General features: G+C 49.6%; 1 protein-coding gene across 1 annotated transcript in view; it reads left to right on the top strand.

Moving 5' to 3' along the window:
• The window catches only part of csdc2a (cold shock domain containing C2, RNA binding a), a 54169-nt gene extending 35168 nt beyond the window's left edge, over window positions 1–19001 (top strand). The window contains exons 2-4 of the mRNA XM_067974634.1: window positions 9344–9544; window positions 11255–11377; window positions 13241–19001. Coding sequence (XP_067830735.1) covers window positions 9366–9544; window positions 11255–11377; window positions 13241–13403 — 465 coding nt within the window. The 5' untranslated portion in view covers window positions 9344–9365 and the 3' untranslated portion in view covers window positions 13404–19001. The remainder of the gene's footprint in view (window positions 1–9343; window positions 9545–11254; window positions 11378–13240) is intronic.
• The last annotated feature ends 394 nt before the right edge of the window (window positions 19002–19395 follow it).

The following is a 19395-nucleotide window of genomic DNA, read 5'->3' as shown; positions in this document are numbered from 1 at the left end:
CTCTGTCCTTTGTGTCTATCTCTCTCACTCTCTCTCTCTGTCCTTTGTGTGTGTGTCTCTCTCTCTGTCCTTTGTGTGTGTGTCTCTCTCTCTCTCTCTGTCCCTTGTGTGTGTGTCTCTCTCTCTGTCCTTTGTGTGTGTCTCTCTCTCTGTCCTTTGTGTGTGTGTGTGTCTCTGTCTGTCCTTTGTGTGTGTGTCTCTCTCTGTCCTTTGTGTGTGTGTGTCTCTCTCTCTGTCCTTCGGGTGTGTGTGTGTCTCTCTCTGTCCTGTGTGTGTGTGTGTCTCTCTGTCCTTTGTGTGTGTGTCTCTCTGTCCTTTGTGTGTGTGTCTCTCTCTCTGTCCTTTGTGTGTGTGTGTCTCTCTCTGTCCCTTGTGTCTAGCTCTCTCTCTCTCTCTCCTTGTGTCTATCTCTCTCTCTCTCTCCTTGTGTCTATCTCTCTCTCTGTCCTTTGTGTCTATCTCTCTCACTCTCTCTCTCTGTCCTTTGTGTGTGTCTCTCTCTCTCTGTCCTTTGTGTGTGTGTGTGTGTGTGTGTGTGTGTCTCTCTCTCTGTCCCTTGTGTGTGTGTCTCTCTCTCTGTCCTTTGTGTGTGTCTCTCTCTCTGTCCTTTGTGTGTGTGTGTGTCTCTGTCTGTCCTTTGTGTGTGTGTCTCTCTCCGTCCTTTGTGTGTGTGTGTGTCTCCCTCTCTCTGTCCTTTGTGTGTGTCTCTCTCTCTCTGTCCTTTGTGAGTGTGTGTGTGTCTCTCTCTCTGTCCTTTGTGTGTGGGTCTCTCTCTCTGTCCTTTGTGTGTGTGTGTCTCTCTCTGTCCTTTGTCTTTCTCGCTCTCTCTCTCTCTCACTCTCTTTGTCCATTGTGTCTATCTCTCTCTCTGTCTTTTGTGTGTGTGTGTCTCTCTCTCTCTGTCCTTTGTGTGTGTGTCTCTCTCTCTGTCCTTTCTCTCTCTCTCTGTCCTTTGTGTGTGTGTCTCTCTCTCTCTGTACTTTGTGTGTCTCTCGCCCTCTGTCTCTCTCTCTGTCCTTTGTCTGTTTCTCTCTCTCTCTACCCTTTGTGTGTGTGTCTCTCTCTCTGTCCTTTGTCTCTCTCTATCTCTCTGTCTCTGTCCTTTGTGTGTGTGTGTCTCTCTCTCTCTGTCCTTTGTGTGTGTGTCTCTCTCTCTGTCCTTTGTGTCTATCTCTCTATTGCTGTCCTTTGTGTGTGTGTGTCTCTCTCTGTCCATTGTGTCTCGCTCTCTCTCTCTCTCCTTGTGTCTATCTCTCTCTCTCTCTCTCCTTGTGTCTATCTCTCTCTCTCTCTCTCCTTGTGTCTATCTCTCTCTCTGTCCTTTGTGTCAATCTCTCTCACTCTCTCTCTCTGTCCTTTGTGTGTGTGTCTCTCTCTCTCTCCTTTGTGTCTATCTCTCTCTCTCTGTCCTTTGTGTGTGTGTGTGTCTCTCTCTATGTCCTTTGTGTGTGTGTGTGTGTGTGTGTGTGTCTCTCTCTGTCCTTCGGGTGTGTGTGTCTCTCTCTGTCCTTTGTGTGTGTGTGTCTCTCTCTCTCTGTCCTTTGTGTGTGTGTCTCTCTCTGTCCTTTGTGTGTGTGTCTCTCTCTCTGTCCTGTGTGTGTGTGTGTCTCTCTCTCTGTCCTGTGTTTGTGTGTGTCTCTCTGTCCTTTGTGTGTGTGTCTCTCTCTCTGTCCTTTGTGTGTGTGTGTCTCTCTCTGTCCCTTGTGTCTAGCTCTCTCTCTCTCTCTCCTTGTGTCTATCTCTCTCTCTCTCTCCTTGTGTCTATCTCTCTCTCTGTCCTTTGTGTCTATCTCTCTCACTCTCTCTCTCTGTCCTTTGTGTGTGTGTCTCTCTCTCTGTCCTTTGTGTGTGTGTGTGTGTCTCTCTCTCTGTCCCTTGTGTGTGTGTCTCTCTCTCTGTCCTTTGTGTGTGTGTCTCTCTCTGTCCTTTGTGTGTGTGTGTGTCTCTGTCTGTCCTTTGTGTGTGTGTCTCTCTCTGTCCTTTGTGTGTGTCTCTCTCTCCTCCTTCGGGTGTGTGTGTGTCTCTCTCTGTCCTTTGTGTGTGTGTGTCTCTCTGTCCTTTGTGTGTGTGTCTCTCTCTGTCCTTTGTGTGTGTGTGTCTCTCTCTGTCCTTTGTGTGTGTGTGTCTCTCTCTGTCCTTTGTGTGTGTGTGTCTCTCTCTGTCCTTTGTGTGTGTGTGTCTCTCTCTGTCCTTTGTGTGTGTGTGTCTCTCTCTGTCCTTTGTGTGTGTGTCTCTCTCTCTGTCCTTTGTGTGTGTGTGTGTCTCTCTGTCCTTTGTGTGTGTGTGTCTCTCTCTGTCCTTTGTGTGTGTGTGTCTCTCTCTGTCCTTTGTGTGTGTGTCTCTCTCTCTGTCCTGTGTGTGTGTGTCTCTCTGTCCTTTGTGTGTGTGTGTCTCTCTCTGTCCCTTGTGTCTAGCTCTCTCTCTCTCTCTCCTTGTGTCTATCTCTCTCTCTGTCCTTTGTGTCTATCTCTCTCACTCTCTCTCTCTGTCCTTTGTGTGTGTGTCTCTCTCTCTGTCCTTTGTGTGTGTGTCTCTCTCTCTGTCCCTTGTGTGTGTCTCTCTCTCTCTGTCCCTTGTGTGTGTGTCTCTCTCTCTGTCCTTTGTGTGTGTCTCTCTCTCTGTCCTTTGTGTGTGTGTGTGTCTCTGTCTGTCCTTTGTGTGTGTGTCTCTCTCTCTGTCCTTTGTGTGTGTGTGTGTCTCCCTCTCTCTGTCCTTTGTGTGTGTGTCTCTCTCTCTGTCCTTTGTGTGTGTGTGTGTCTCCCTCTCTCTGTCCTTTGTGTGTGTGTCTCCCTCTCTCTGTCCTTTGTGAGTGTGTGTGTGTCTCTCTCTCTGTCCTTTGTGTGTGGGTCTCTCTCTCTGTCCTGTGTGTGTGTGTGTCTCTCTCTGCCCTTTGTGTGTGTCTCTCTCTGTCCTTTGTGTGTGTGTCTCTCTCTGCCCTTTGTGTGTGTGTCTCTCTCTCCTTCTGTCCTTTGTGTGTGTGTCTCTCTCTCTCTGTACTTTGTGTGTCTTTCTCTCTCTCTGTCTTTTGTGTCTATCTCTCTCTCTCTCTGTCCATTGTGTGTCTCTCGCCCTCTGTCTCTCTCTCTGTCCTTTGTCTGTTTCTCTCTCTCTCTCTCTACCCTTTGTGTGTGTGTCTCTCTCTCTGTCCTTAGTCTCTCTCTATCTCTCTGTCTCTGTCCTTTGTGTGTGTGTGTCTCTCTCTCTCTGTCCTTTGTGTGTGTGTCTCTCTCTCTGTCCTTTGTGTCTATCTCTCTATTGCTGTCCTTTGTGTGTGTGTGTCTCTCTCTGTCCATTGTGTCTAGCTCTCTCTCTCTCTCCTTGTGTCTATCTCTCTCTCTCTCTCTCCTTGTGTCTATCTCTCTCTCTCTCTCTCCTTGTGTCTCTCTCTCTCTCTCCTTGTGTCTATCTCTCTCTCTGTCCTTTGTGTCTATCTCTCTCACTCTCTCTCTCTGTCCTTTGTGTGTGTGTCTCTCTCTCTGTCCTTTGTGTCTATCTCTCTCTCTCTGTCCTTTGTGTGTGTGTGTCTCTCTCTCTATGTCCTTTGTGTGTGTGTGTGTGTGTGTGTGTGTCTCTCTCTCTGTCCTTTGTGTGTGTGTGTCTCTCTCTCTGTCCTGTGTGTGTGTGTCTCTCTCTGTCCTTTGTGTGTGTGTCTCTCTCTCTGTCCTTTGTGTGTGTGTGTCTCTCTCTGTCCCTTGTGTCTAGCTCTCTCTCTCTCTCTCCTTGTGTCTATCTCTCTCTCTCTCTCCTTGTGTCTATCTCTCTCTCTGTCCTTTGTGTCTATCTCTCTCACTCTCTCTGTCCTTTGTGTGTGTGTCTCTCTCTCTGTCCTTTGTGTGTGTGTGTGTCTCTCTCTCTCTGTCCCTTGTGTGTGTGTGTCTCTCTCTGTCCTTTGTGTGTGTGTGTGTCTCTGTCTGTCCTTTGTGTGTGTGTCTCTCTCTGTCCTTTGTGTGTGTCTCTCTCTCTGTCCTTCGGGTGTGTGTGTGTCTCTCTCTGTCCTGTGTGTGTGTCTCTCTGTCCTTTGTGTGTGTGTCTCTCTCTGTCCTTTGTGTGTGTGTGTCTCTCTCTGTCCTTTGTGTGTGTGTGTCTCTCTCTGTCCTTTGTGTGTGTGTGTCTCTCTCTGTCCTTTGTGTGTGTGTGTCTCTCTCTGTCCTTTGTGTGTGTGTGTCTCTCTCTGTCCTTTGTGTGTGTGTGTCTCTCTCTGTCCTTTGTGTGTGTGTCTCTCTCTCTGTCCTGTGTGTGTGTGTGTCTCTCTGTCCTTTGTGTGTGTGTCTCTCTCTCTGTCCTTTGTGTGTGTGTGTCTCTCTCTGTCCCTTGTGTCTAGCTCTCTCTCTCTCTCTCCTTGTGTCTATCTCTCTCTCTGTCCTTTGTGTCTATCTCTCTCACTCTCTCTCTCTGTCCTTTGTGTGTGTGTCTCTCTCTCTGTCCTTTGTGTGTGTGTGTGTGTGTGTGTCTCTCTCTCTGTCCCTTGTGTGTGTGTCTCTCTCTCTGTCCTTTGTGTGTGTCTCTCTCTCTGTCCTTTGTGTGTGTCTCTCTCTCTGTCCTTTGTGTGTGTGTGTGTCTCTGTCTGTCCTTTGTGTGTGTGTCTCTCTCTCTGTCCTTTGTGTGTGTGTGTGTCTCCCTCTCTCTGTCCTTTGTGTGTGTGTCTCTCTCTCTGTCCTTTGTGTGTGTGTGTGTCTCCCTCTCTCTGTCCTTTGTGTGTGTGTCTCCCTCTCTCTGTCCTTTGTGAGTGTGTGTGTGTCTCTCTCTCTGTCCTTTGTGTGTGGGTCTCTCTCTCTGTCCTTTGTGTGTGTGTGTCTCTCTCTCTCTCTCTCTGTCCCTTGTGTGTGTGTCTCTCTCTGTCCTTTGTCTTTCTCGCTCTCTCTCTCTCTCACTCTCTTTGTCCATTGTGTCTATCTCTCACTCTGTCTCTTGTGTGTGTGTGTCTCTCTCTCTGTTCTTTGTGTGTGTGTCTCTCTCTCTGTCCTTTCTCTCTCTCTCTGTCCTTTGTGTGTGTGTCTCTCTCTCTCTCTGTACTTTGTGTGTCTTTCTCACTCTCTGTCTTTTGTGTCTATCTCTCTCTCTCTCTGTCCATTGTGTGTCTCTCGCCCTCTGTCTCTCTCTCTGTCCTTTGTCTGTTTCTCTCTCTCTCTCTACCCTTTGTGTGTGTGTCTCTCTCTCTGTCCTTTGTCTCTCTCTATCTCTCTCTCTCTGTCCTTTGTGTGTGTGTCTCTCTCTCTGTCCATTGTGTCTAGCTCTCTCTCTCTCTCTCCTTGTGTCTATCTCTCTCTCTCTCCTTGTGTCTATCTCTCTCTCTCTCTCTCCTTGTGTCTATCTCTCTCTCTGTCCTTTGTGTCTATCTCTCTCACTCTCTCTCTCTGTCCTTTGTGTGTGTGTGTCTCTCTCTGTCCTTTGTGTCTATCTCTCTATCGCTGTCCTTTGTGTGTGTGTGTGTGTGTCTGTCTCTCTCTCTCTGTCCTTTGTGTGTGTGTCTCTCTCTCTATGTCCTTTGTGTGTGTGTGTGTGTGTGTGTCTCTCTCTGTCCTTCGGGTGTGTGTGTCTCTCTCTGTCCTTCGGGTGTGTGTGTCTCTCTCTGTCCTTTGTGTGTGTGTCTCTCTCTCTCTGTCCTTTGTGTGTGTCTCTCTCTCTGTCCTTTGTGTGTGTCTCTCTCTCTGTCCTTTGTGTGTGTGTCTCTCTCTCTGTCCTTTGTGTGTGTGTGTCTCTCTCTCTGTCCTTTGTGTGTGTGTCTCTCTCTCTCTGTCCTTTGTGTGTGTGTGTGTGCCTCTCTCTGTCCTTTGTGTGTGTGTCTCTCTCTGTCCTTTGTGTGTGTGTGTCTCTCTCTCTGTCCTGTGTGTGTGTGTATGTGTGTCTCTCTCTCTCTCTCTGCCCTTTGTGTGTGTGTCTCTCTCTCTGTCCTTTGTGTGTGTCTCTCTCTCTCTGTCCTTTGTGTGTGTGTGTCTCTCTCTCTGTCCTGTGTGTGTGTGTGTCTCTCTCTGCCCTTTGTGTGTGTCTCTCTCTGTCCTTTGTGTGTGTGTCTCTCTCTGCCCTTTGTGTGTGTGTCTCTCTCTCCTTCTGTCCTTTGTGTGTGTGTGTCTCTCTCTCTGCCCTTTGTGTGTGTCTCTCTCTGTCCTTTGTGTGTGTGTCTCCCTCTCTGTCCTTTGTGTGTGTGTCTCTCTCTCCTTCTGTCCTTTGTGTGTGTGTGTCTCTCTCTGTCCTTTGTGTGTGTGTGTGTCTCTCTCTCTCCTTTGTGTGTGTGTCTCTCTCTCTCTGTCCTTTGTGTCTATCTCTCTCTCGCTCTCTCTGTCCATTGTGTCTATCTCTCTCCCTCTGTGCTTTGTTTCTATCTTGCTCTCTGTCTGTTCTTTGTCTATCTCTCCCCCTCTCTCTGTCCTTTGTGTGTCTCTCTCTCTCTGTCCTTTGTGTGTGTGTGTGTGTGTGTGTCTCTCCCTCTCTGTCCTTTGTGTGTCTCTCTCTGTCCTTTGTGTGTGTGTGTGTGTGTGTGTCTCTCTCCCTCTCTGTCCTTTGTGTGTGTCTCTCTCTGTCCTTTGTGTGTCTCTCTCTCTTTCTCTCTGTCCTTTGTTTCTGTCTTGCTCTCTCTCTCTGTCCTTGTGTCTATCTCTCTCTCTCTCTCTCCTTTGTGTCTATCTCTCTCTCTCTGTCCTCTCTGTATAAAAAATGGATTAAAAAAAAAATTCTCTTTGTACACTTTTATTTATTAGTTATAAAAATACCAGACATTGGGATAAAAAGGCTGTTTTGATGATTCTTTACTGTCAGTCAACCAGGTAATGAAGAATCTGTTCACGTTCCCATCGGCCGTGGGAGGGCGGGGCAATGCGAGGATGGACATGTCGGGCGAGTGTGGGGGGGCGGGGCGAACACACGAACAAAGAGCAGGAGTAGGCCATTCGGCCCCTCGAGCCTGCTCTGCCATTTGATAAGATCATGGCTGATCTGATTGTGACCTCAACCCTACTTTCCCATCTACCTACTATAGCCTTTGACTCCCTTGTTAATCAGGAATCTATCTAACTCAGCCTTAAAAGTATTCAATGACCCTGCCTCCACCGCTCTCTGGGGAAGGGAGTTCCACAGACTCATGTCCCTCTGAGAGAAAAAATTTCTCCTCATCTCCGTCTTAAATGGGAGACCTCTTATTTTTAAACTGTGGTCCCTAGTTCTAGTCTCTCCCACAAGGGGAAACATCCTCTCAGCATCTACCCCTTCAATCCCCTCAGGAAAACCTTCACCACACGGACTGCAGCGGTTCAAGAAGGCGGCTCATCATCGCCTTCTCAAGGGCAATTAGGGATGGGCAATAAATGCCGGCCTCGCCCACATCCCATCAACGAATAAAAAAATAGGATTTTATATGTTTCAATAAGGGCAGTTGGAGGTGAGAGGTCATGTGATGAAACCTCCAGGAATACGTCCAACCGGAGTTGGCAACCCCTAACATCACTGGATTTGAGTGTATCTGGGTCAAGGCAGAACCGTTTATGTTCAAACCCCGCCCTCCAGAAGAAACTTGTCCCTGATTGTGTCAGAGCTGGTGGAGTCATGGAGTGCTGCTAGGGGACTAACCTCCAATTTGTCCCCATCTGGATGGCAGGTGGCCTCAGATGGAATGAGCATCTAGGCCCTTTATTAAAGACATGTGGAGCTCCCCCTCATAGTTCAGTTGGATAAGTGTGCTGCTCTGTGCAGAAGTGAGCCATTGCAGACCGGGAGTGAGCCATTGCAGACCGGGAGTGAGCCATTGCAGACCGGCAGTGAGCCATTGCAGACCGGGAGTGAACCATTGCAGACCGGCAGTGAGCCATTGCAGACCGGCAGTGAGCCATTGCAGACCGGGAGTGAGCCATTGCAGACTGGGAGTGAGCCAGGTTCAGTTCCTGTCTGAGCCAAGTCACTTAGGCAGGGAGGAAAATAGCATCCAGGATTCCTGCTCCTAAAGGATGTTGAGTGAGAGCAGGTTTGGACTTGTCCGTGATCCTGCCCGTCACTCTCAGGTGTCTCACACATGATGAATGACCATTTGAGCAAGGTACGAGATGGTGACTGGTACGTGTTGATCTGCAGCTTAACATGAGTCTGCACTTTGGGACATGAGTGATGGGCAGGGTTGCCAACCCTCCAGGATTGTCCTGGAGTCTCCAGGAATTAAAAACTAATCTCCTGGGCACTGCTGCGAGCAACATTTAAGGAGAAAAATATCATTAGGGCATTAAAAAAATTGTGTGCTTTGTTTGTTTTCTTTTAACACCTTTATTTATCAGTCATAAAAATATTGGAGATGAGAAAAAAGGCTGTTTGACCGGGTGGGGCTATTAGAGGTGGGAGGTCATGTGATGAAACCTCCAGGAATAAGTCCAACCAGAGTTGGCAACCCTAGTGACGGGAGAAAAGGAGAGTGTAATACAGTGACTGAATTGGTCCTCTCACCTCTGGGAAATGAGTTTCAACCGAGCTCAGACCAAGGGATGAAAGTCACTTTGCTTTGTAGGTGGCGACATGTGTTTGAGTACGTCCCAGCCCGCTGGGCACATGCCCATCGCACAAATTGTCAGTCTGACTCGAGGGGCATTTACCTTTTGGTGGGTTCCTGGTCTCGGCAGATCGACCGACCGACCGACGTGTACCGCTTTCCGTCGTGGATGCACTGAACCGGTTCTGGCCTTTGTGCAGGCTCTGAAAATCAAAACCCGCTGCTCCGGGCTTGCCCAGTGTTGGCACCGAGGCCACGCTGTGCCAGCGTCGGGCCCACGCTGTGCCAGCGTCGGGCCCATGCTGTGCCAACGTCAGGCCCACGCTGTGCCAACATCAGGCCCACGCTGTGCCAATGTCGGGCCCACGCTGTGCCAATGTCGGGCCCACGCTGTGCCAATGTCGGGCCCACGCTGTGCCAACATCAGGCCCACGCTGTGCCAATGTCGGGCCCACGCTGTGCCAATGTTGAGCCCACGCTGTGCCAACGTCGAGCCCACGCTGTGCCAGTGTGAGGGAATCTGGGGTTGAGCTGGTTTGGTGCCTCGCTGTGTTTTTACATCATGACGTTGCCACGCGGCAGATTGGGGCAAATGGATCTCCACCACATTTGCCAGTGCCGGTAACGGTGTAAGACTTGCACACCGGGAGCCAAAAGCATTGGCAAGAGTGTCAGAGAGACCACAGGGAGAACGGGATTGGGAAGGTGAATAAGGATTTGGGCAATTGGTGGACATGGCACTCGAGCACCTCCTGGTGGCCAGTTACGGGACAGCCGTAGCAGAGAGCCGGGAACCACTTGCCTCTTGAGTATGAATGTTATGTGATTGGGTGGAGAGGAAATTGGATTCTAACATTGGCCCCTCTCGTTCTTTCACAGACAGGAATCCTCACAAGGCACCATGTCATCGGACCCGAGAGAGAATTCGCCCACACAGCCACTCCCCTCACCCCGATCTCCGGGGTCCCCGCCCTTGTTATTCTTTCGCGACAGCATCAAAACTTGGGAGCGGAGCAACTCTCTCCTCCTGGGGGATTTGCCCAGCCCGCTCCCCACCAAACGTACCCGCACCTACTCTGCGTAAGTACCACCCCCTCCCCGAGCACTGCCACTTTGGGGCTTTGTTAGAGATCGGTATAACTCCCTTACTTTGCCATCTGATCAATAATTTTGCTCTTGTTCCATAAAATTGCTATCTCACCAACTGAAACCCTTAATTATAAGTCTGTCACTGATTCTGAACCAGTCAATCTCCTGATTCTGCAGAGACCCCAAATTAAAAAGATGATGTATGCCCAGATGTTTTCTTTTTGCAGAAACTTAGGAACCAGTTTGCAATGGCAGGTCTTTAATTCCCTCGTTACTCGGGCGGTTACTTCATGCTGAAACTGGCCATTGGTGTCAGGTCAACCTCAGGTCAAAACCTCAATGATCACGACTTTGAAAATTGAATCATACTCCCCTCCTTAACCAAGGCCGAAGGCTAACATTATTGCGATATAAAGGAAAATCAATATAGCATTAGTATAACATTAGCAGACTTCAGGGCAGTCTGATTAACCCTTTCCTTACAGTTAGGCAAGGAGAGAGGAGATATGGCCCTTATTTAACTCTCCTCTCAGTGTTTGTATTAACAGCCCCGATTGTTGTGTGGTGCCTCGTGCATGGTGCACCGACGGGCCTGTTGTGTTGTTGCGGTTTCTGTACCCCCTCTAATCTTCTCTCTGTCTCTTTCCCCCCCTTGCCCAGAAGGTGCTGAGTCACCATGAGGTCCAGGCCCACAGTCCCTCACACAAGTACAATCCTTTGGAGTGAAAATTAGCCTGACTCCGCTCTGCGCGAGCAGCGTGCACCTGAGCCAAGGCCTGAAATTGGGCCTCCGGCCTCATCTTAATATTCCGGGTGAGCCTGTCGTGCTACTACAGAAGGCTCCGTCCTTCAGGAGGATTGAATTCCAGGCCACTTACCCCGCCGGCAGTAACTCCTACTCCTCCTGGGCCCACCTTTAAATTTATTATTCGTTTTAACTTCCCTTTTTGGTGGCGGCCGCTTGTTAGGCCTCAAGCACGCCAACAAAGCCTTAGCGGAGCAGGCCCGGCCCAGGCTCTGCCCAATTTCCCTCAGGAGTCCTGAATTGACATTAGGCCCCCCCCTCGCTAGCACAGGCAAGTGGCCCAGCGCCTGTTTCAGGCCACCGCCCCAGACGCCTGAAAATTGGCCAGGGCCAATCTAGCACTGGACGTTTTTCAGGCATCCTTGGCCCTGCGAAACTGGTCAAATTTGCCTCAGATTCCCACTCGGAAAACAGGGGGCATCGACGATCAATTTCAACCCCTTCGTTGTGCAGGCCCGGACAGAGAGTGAGAGGCAGGCGATCCAGTCCTGACCCAACACCTGTACACACACCACCCCCTCTTAGCAGGGGTGACTGGATTGTAATCAGGAGCAGGAACCGTGGCTGATTTCCCCACCTTCCCAGCCCCACTCAACCCCAAGGAGCACTGAAGCCAGTGAAAGCACCTCTGTTGCTACCTGCGCTGCCATCAGCTACCTCCAGCACAGCCCTGGGCCCACGTCGAGCGGCCCCTTCACCCACTGGACTGTCGGGAGGGGTTCAGCTCCCGCCTTCTACAAACTAACGGGACTTGCCAGTTCTGGCGGTTCATCGGCGGTCGATTGTGTAGCTGTTGCGTGATCTTCGCTGGCGTGTGAAACGTGAACTAATTATTTTGGCTTTAATACAAACAAACGTTCTTACTGCGGATGTTTACACTGGCTTTCCTGTTCCAGCACTGCCCGGGCAACACTTGGTCCCCTTTCTAAGGGAAAATGCAAATGCTTCTCCAGATCACAGGGGCATGGGTTCATCACACCCAACGACGGGAAAGAGGACATCTTTGTACACATCTCCGAGTGAGTAAATACAGCGTCAGATCTTTTGAAAGAAAAAGGCATCCTTAAAATAGGGGCAACTTTGGAGCTTTGTGCACTGGGGGTGGGTGGGGGTTCTCTGTCGGTGGGGCTAACTGGAGGTCTTATCAGGGTCTGGAGTTTGTGGCTAATTCCTCCGCCCAGTGTGAGAGGACATTTATGGTATTTTACAGGTCAGTTGTACGCCAAAGTTTGCATCGACATGACGGAGACCACCAGTAGGAGGCAGTCTTGTGCAGATTTTGGTTTCACACCCAGTGCGGCCTGGTGCAAAAGCCACACTTTCAAGGCAGATGCTGGAGAGACCACAGTGGGCAGTAGGGAAACGGCAGACGTGTTAAATTAGTAGTTTTTGTCCGTTTTCACAGTGGAGGAAGAAGACAAAATACCTAAAAAAAAAATAAGTCAAGGGGAGGATGACTCAGCCATGATGGCCCCCCCATGACAGAGTAAGTTGCCAACATTCTGGCCTCAGACACGAAGAGTGGTCAAGTTGGAAGAGGTACCAGAGGACAGTGTCTCAGCAAGGGTCAGCGCTCTTAGGAGAGGGGGGAGTGCGGAATATTGGCCAAAAGACCCAAAAAGACCTCTGGTACATCTCGGTTTTCAGGGCAGTACAAGAGTTTCACAAAAACAAAAATTTCTGGGTACCAAACAAAATCTAATGGATACCCAGGAGACTCCAGCAGCATCTTGTTGCTAATAATAGCTTGTTTTTAATCTCTCCTTCTGCACGGTAAAACCGTGTTTCTGAGGGAATGTTTTGCACTCCCTGAGAGTGGCAGCTAACTGCTGTGGGCCCACCATTTGTGTGAAGAGAGGCCCAAACCTTTATAAAACTGGTTAGGCCTCAGCTGGAGTATTGTGTCCAATTCTGGGCGCCACACTTTAGGAAGGATGTCAAGGCCTTGGAGAGGGTGCAGAGGAGGTTTACCAGGATGGTACCAGGGGTGAGGAACTTCAGTTACGTGGAGAGACTGGAGAAGCTGGGGTTGTTCTCCTTAGAGCAGAGAAGGTTAAGGGGAGATTTAATAGAGGTGTTCAAAATTATGAGGGGTTTTGAGAGAGTAAATAAGGAGAAACTGTTTCCACTGGCAGGAGGGGCGGTAACCAGAGGACACAGATTTAAGATAATTGGCAAAAGAGGGGAGATGAGGAGAATTCTTTTTATGCAGTGAGTTGTGCTGGCTCCTTCCAGCCCATTTAAATTGTTTTTCTCCCCTTTGATGATGGGGAGGCAGAAACTCACTGCACTGCATGGCGTTGCCCTTTTATCATAGTCAGCACAGAAGGAGGCCATTCAGCCCATCATGCCTGTGCCGGCTCTTTGAAAGAGCTGTCCAATTCATCCCACTCCCCCTGCTCTTTCCCCATAGCCCTGCAAATTTATCCCCTTCAATATTTATCCAATTCCCTTTTGAAAGTTACTATTGAATCTGCTTCCACCGCCCTTTCAGGCAGCGCGTTCCAGATCAGAACAACTCGCTGCGTTAAAAAAAAAAATCCTTCTCATCTTCCCTCTGGATCTTTCGCCAATTGTTGTAAATCTGTGTCCTCTGGTTCTTCTGCCATGGAAACAGTCTTTCCTTATTTATCAAAAACCTCTCATAATTTTGAACGCCTCTATTAAATCTCCCCTCAACCTTCTCTGCTCTACCTTTTTAGAGAGCTGGCTTAATGCGCTCTTTAGCGGGGAGATAAGGCCATCACCCATCGAGGCGCTCAGCAGATAAACTGTGCGGCGGAACAAAGTCACCCTTTCGCTGAATAAATATCGACTTTTGTTAATAGATGTCTATTGGAGCCAAACCCCTTAAGACCAATCTTTCCCTATCTTTCTTCAAGCATCGAGGGAGAGTACGTGCCGGTGGAAGGAGACGAAGTCACGTACAAAGTCTGCACCATCCCGCCGAAGAATGTGAAGTCTCAAGCAGTGGAGGTGATCATCACCCACCTGGCCCCGGGCACCAAGCACGAGACCTGGTCTGGGCAGGTCGTTAACTCCTGAGGAAGGGGCAGGGGGGGGCAGAGGAGGGTTTGGGGCCTACTGCGCCCAGAACAGGGCCGACTCCGTGGACGGGACTTTTTAAACCAAGAAAGAAACAAAAGAGAGAGAGAAAAAAAAATTGTGGGGGAGAACGTGTATATTTGTGAGGCGTGTATTGTTATATACTTTAAAGATTACGCATTTAAAACAAAAGGGGATTTCTACAGGGTAGGAGAGGGGGAGTGATTTGTGACTGCCCATTTTATGTTCACTGAAGTTCACTTGCGTCTCTGGTCATGAATCACTCCGACCTAATTTAGGGTTTTTGGTCAGATCATTTAGTTGAATTGACGTCAAGGCAAATAAATTCTACTCTATTAAGGCGGAATCCATTTTTTCCCCCAAGTAACAGAGGGGAATAATTTTATTTTAAAACGACTGCTGCAGCCGAGGAACATTGGAACAGGAGGAGGCCATTCAGCCCCTCGAGCCTGTTCCTTCATTCAATTAGATCATACCTTAACTCCATTTACCCGCCTTGGTTCAGTAACCTTTAATACCCTTGCCTAAAAATCGATCAATCTCAGTTTTGAAATTTTCAATTGACCCCCAGCCTCAACAGCTTTTTGGGGGAGAATGTTCCAGATTTCCATTCCCCTTTGTGTGAAGAAGTGCTTCCTGACATCACCCCTGAACGGCCTGGCTCTAATTTTAAGGTTATGCCCCCTTGTTCTGGACTCTCCCACCAGAGGAAATAGTTTCTCTCTATCTACCCTATCAAATCCTTTAATCATCCTAAACACCTCAATTAGATCACCCCTTAATCTTCTATACTCGAGGGAATGCAAGCCTAGTCTACGCAACCTGTATAAATATAATATAGAAGCCAATAGACACTGGATTCTCTCCGCCCGGTGTAACTTGTGGGAGGGGGGACCCATTTCTTGGTGGGTCTTGCTGGCAGATTAGCCGTCTCTGTTTCTGCCTGATGGAGAACGGCGCTGGAAGGAATCGTAAACGGGTCCTGAGGCTGGAATTGTGAAACCAGAAGTTAATTTGTCCAGTCCCCCATTTATATCACCACTGTAGCCCCAAAATTGGGAAACTCCCCAATGCAAAGCCGCTTTTCCTGTGTTCCTCGAGAGGCAAACCAAAATGGCTGCCACCAGTTGGATAGAACGGCTGCCATTTTGTTCTGGCAGCATTGGGGATGAGTTCTTGTTTCTTCCCCTTCGCCCCCTATTCTCAGGCCACCATTGTGGTTTTTGGATTACTGGTCTGTACGTAACTCCCCCCTCTCTCCACCACCCCCGCAACTAGTGTGTCAAGGCGCGGACATGGCTCTGGAGCAAGTGCACAAGCACGAATGGCGTGCGTGCTGTTGTCCTGGTGAAGTGTCTGTTGCTCTGAGTCCCGTCATCAGGGCAGATTCTGAGCACGGCCGGCCGGCCGGAAGGCATTAGGACATGTCGGTCAATCTCAGTTGGGGCGGGGGTGGGAATGGAGCCTCCCCCCCCCCTCAAGATTAGTGAGGAGGAATATTGGCCATGACCCCTGCCCCTCGTCAATATTCGGCAAACCCTCTTGGCCTCTGTTACGATGCCTCTACGTTCAAACAGTCGTTGTTGAGCCTGACGCATCCATTGGTCCTGTCTGTAAATTGGCACCACCGACTGACTGAAGGTAATCTGATATCTCTGTTATTTTACAAATTAGAGAGTGGGGGGGGGCCGGGAGGAGGGGGTTCGTGAAGTTTGAACTGAGGAACAATGTCCTTTTCTTCCACCTCTCTGCACTTCCCCTACTCCCCCTGTGTCAACCTTGGCTCAGTTGAACTCGCTATCAGGGGTCAAAACCCCACTCAACTGCGCTGGGACTCTTCTACCCTCTCCTTTCTGTGAAGATTTATCAGCGTTTTTGTCGTATTGGTTCAGGACGCTGTGATTTCCCCCTCCCCTCGCACCCTGTCCCTAACACTGTGACCTTGGAGAACTCTCTCTGGTCATCTTTAGTGACGGACTCAACACAACCCGATGGACCCCCCCCCCCCCTAGATCCCAACTGGACAACCTGGGGGCCGGGCCAGTCTGAAAAAAGTAATCGATTGGCCGTGAAGCCCTTTGGGACGTCCCGAGGATGTGAAAGACGCAATAAATAAATGGAAGGTCTTGCTGCCCTTTCTTCTTTACCTTGCTCGTAGAGCAGTCCCTTATTTACGCCAAGCCCAAGGAGCACACGGGAGTGGGTCAAGGCCTCAGCTTTTGGGCTCCATTATTTAGAATAATACTCAATGGCACAGATGATGCAAAGGAACACTTCAGCCTTTGCTTTTTACCCCTATTAAAATCACTTTGACCCCTGAGACTCCAGTCCTGTATAGAGCTGCCTATTGCCCCACTACACTGTCTGTTACATTTAATTGGTGCAAGAATTAAATTGCTGGTGATCCATTTACATTATCCTTGTGGATTGGTGTTACTGAGGGCAGGTAACAAGTGTTGTGATGTAGGCCAGTGAGTGACTAGTCTCCTGATTGTTTCTAAGGTCTATTTAGCCTGTGACCTACCGGGTTACTCTGATGTGCTGCGCATATTCGTAGATGCTGAAGACAACTTATCCCTGGATTCAGCCCGGCGTTCCTTTCCGTGGCCTTTTTTCACTTTTTTTTGCTGCTTTCAAAGGGTGATGCCGTAGAATTCTGAAATGCAGGATAGGGGTCGCCAACCCTCCAGGATTGGCCTGGAGTCTCCAGGAATTGAAGATTAATCTCCAGGTCACTGCTGCGAGCAAAACCCGGGAGAGAATAAAACAGTGGGGAGTCCAAATACTTGTGATTTCTTTTCTCGTTTTCTTTCAGCGCTCTTGTCTATTAATTCTAAAAATATTGAAGAACAGCTGGTCGACCGGCTGGGGCGGTTAGAAGCGGGAGGTCATGTGATGAATCCTCCAGGAATACGCCCAACCAGAGTTGGCAACCCCAGTGCAGGAAGCTGCCAAGCCTGTTGGAGACGGACAGAAAAGAATTTGAGGTCCCCCAATGGCCCAGTGGGTGAATGGACTGCCAGGTGTGGGCAACTGAGCTAAACAAGGCCAGGCAGGACCCGGGTTCAATCTGTGCCAAGAGAGCAGGTCCCAAGCGGGTTGGTAATTGGAGTGCCTACAGTTGGACGAGGTAGCCCTGCTTTTCCTAAGACATCGATAAATCAGCCAGGGTTCCTACTCTTGGTTCCCATCCAACAAACCATAAAGGTGGAAGGTGGGTCAGGAGGCTTTGCCTTTCGGTAACATGAGGCTGGGGTTTGAGGCCGGGCCTAGAGCTGGGGTTTGAGGCCAGGGTTGGGTCTGGGGCTGGGGTTTGAGGCTGGGCCTAGGGTTTGAGGCCAGGCCTGGGGCTAAGGTTTGAGGGCCGGCCTGGGGCTAAGGTTTGAGGGCCAGCCTCGGCCTGGGGTTTGAGGCCGGGTCTGGCTATTTTGTTTCCCAGCACTGAAAGTTCTTGGGGCTGGGGTTTGAGGACGGGCCTGGGGCTGAGGCTTGAAGTCGGGCCTGGAGTTTGAGGCTTGAGGCCGGGCCTGGGGCTGGGATTTGGGCCAGGGCCTGGGGCTAAGGTTTGAGGGCAGGCCTGGACCTGGGGCTTGAGGCCGGGCCTGGCTGTTTTGTTTCCCAGCACTGAAAGTTCTTGGGGTTGGGGTTTGAGGTCGGGCCTGAGGCTGAGGCTTGAGGTTGGGCCTGGAGTTTGAGGCTTGAAGCCGGGCCTGGAGCTGGAGTTTGGGGCCGGGCCTGGGATTTGGGGTCGGGCCTAGGGCTAAGGTTTGAGGGTGGGCCTGGGGTTTGAGGTTGGACCTGGGGCTGGCTATTTTGTTTCCCAGCACTGAAAGTTCTTACCATGAAGAACAGAAACTATTAACTTTCAAAACACACTATTTGGGGAGCTGGTGGTCTAGTGGATTGGACAAACGGGGTCTTGGTTTAAACCCAGCCCCATGTGATCAAAGTTTGCTTTCTGTATCTATCCGATGGACACGGAACAAATTTGGTGTCGGCCCAGCTCCTGGTGGGCATATGCCCACGGTGTAGCAATAAACTGGCACTAAATTGGTTATCTCAAACCTACAGAATAGCTGGTGTGGCAAATTTAAAAACTGTCATAAAGCTGTAGTTGGGGCAATAGTCTGAGATTGGGGTTGAAGTGGGTTGCTGGAGACTTTAATCTCTATCTAACCCGTGCTGTGCCTGACCAGGGAGTGTTTTATGGGGTAGCGTAGAGGGAACTTTACTCCACATCTGACTATGTTATACTTGATCTGGGAGTGTCTGATGCAGAAACAGGGGTGTCTGAAGTGGGTATGTGTTACATTCCCCTGCGCCAACATCCCTTCCTAAAGGAGCTTGAATATGAACTTAAAAAGAATCTTCTAGAACACAGATTCTGGCAGCAGACTGAACCTAAAAAACTCAACGATCATTTCCTGGGTACAGAAAGCGAGTCTCCCAGGACTGCACCCAATTATTTGGTGTACACGCTGCCTACTTCTAAAAGTTTGAAGTAGAATTTTTCAATTTGGTCTGGAATTTGTCGCTGTATGTATTGAGCTGTTTTGTTTCTTGGCGTGTTGGATTCTGTGTTTAACCTTTGTTGGTTGAGTCACCAAGGCCATTGATACAGAGAACGGGAGACTCACTTCTGTGCTTGACTGTCTCGTTGAGATGTGATATGGGTGGAAAGATTTGTTCGATGCCCGTTCACGTCACGTTCCCGAGGAAGGGGACACCACCAACTACTGGATGGTAAAGGCGGCCACTGGTAGGCCTGGTGATCCCTGCTGGAGAGGGCACTACCCACAGTCTTGCTGGTGAGGGTCACGAGCCGTTGGGGGTGCCCGGAGATTGCAACTGTTCTGTTTTGGAGTCTGAGGAGGTTTGCCAACTCTGGTTGGCTGTATTCCTGGAGGTTTGATCACATGACCATCCGCCCGACCCCCACACACCCGCCATTGGTCCATTCTCCAGGCACCACTGGCCAATTGGAAAGGGAACAAACTCTTTTGTTACCCAATTGGATTCATCTTAACTGTTAGTGAAACAGCCCTTTTGCAGGAATGTCCTAGAGATTAACCTTCAATTCCTGGAGACTCCAGGACAATCCTGGAGCATTGGCAACCCTAAGTCTGAGCTACTGCTAAAGGTAATTCTAAGACACAAGTCCAATTGTTTAATGGAGCGTTGCTGCCTTCTTGAAAGCTTCAGTTACCGGGGGAACAAGGGAGGACTGGGAAGGATAAATCACATTGCAAAAACCATGTATTGGGGGTGAGAGGAGGAAAATCAACAGGGAAAATTGTGTTTGAATTCAGAGAGGGTCATCCTCGGACTCTGGATTAACCCTTTCATTAGCTGTAGGACGAATCATTCTCATTTCAGACAGTGCTGTGTAATGTATTTTTTTTTCCTAATCACACTTTTTCTTTTGGGTATATGATCTACGTCAAACTGTGCTAATCTCCTTTGTTAATATTCACTGTTAATGCTGACTGAACATTGGTGTCGGAAGGAATCGGAAGCAATAATGGTTAAAGATGGTTTTCTTGGCAATAACTATCAATAAAATGCAATAATACCCACCCTGATTGTTGCGTCCACTGATTACATGGGCTCTTGCTCTTGTTCTGCTGGTCTGCCCAGGTGGGAACTGAGTTTGAAAATGCCTGAGGAGAAGTCCCAAGAAGGACGCCAAGAAAACCCTTGAATAAAGCCCCACCAACAGGCGTCAAGCAGGGGAGAAGGTCGAGGGAGGGGAGATACTCCATCGACAAGGTGATGAGGTAAGTTCACCCCCCGGACACCGGCATCTCCTCCAAAGCCATGAGAATCGTGAACTCCTTTGTGAATGGTATTTTCGAGCGCATGGTGGGGTGAGGCTTCCCATCTGGCCTCCGTTACCACGAGCGCCTTGACCATCAGCTCCCGGGAGATCCAGACCGCCCTGCGCCCACTGCAGCCCGGGGGAGCTGATCAA

Source organism: Heptranchias perlo, chromosome 40 (genome assembly GCF_035084215.1).
Source record: "Heptranchias perlo isolate sHepPer1 chromosome 40, sHepPer1.hap1, whole genome shotgun sequence".
Taxonomy (NCBI): domain Eukaryota; kingdom Metazoa; phylum Chordata; class Chondrichthyes; order Hexanchiformes; family Hexanchidae; genus Heptranchias; species Heptranchias perlo.
This window is presented reverse-complemented; position numbering and strand designations above follow the sequence as displayed.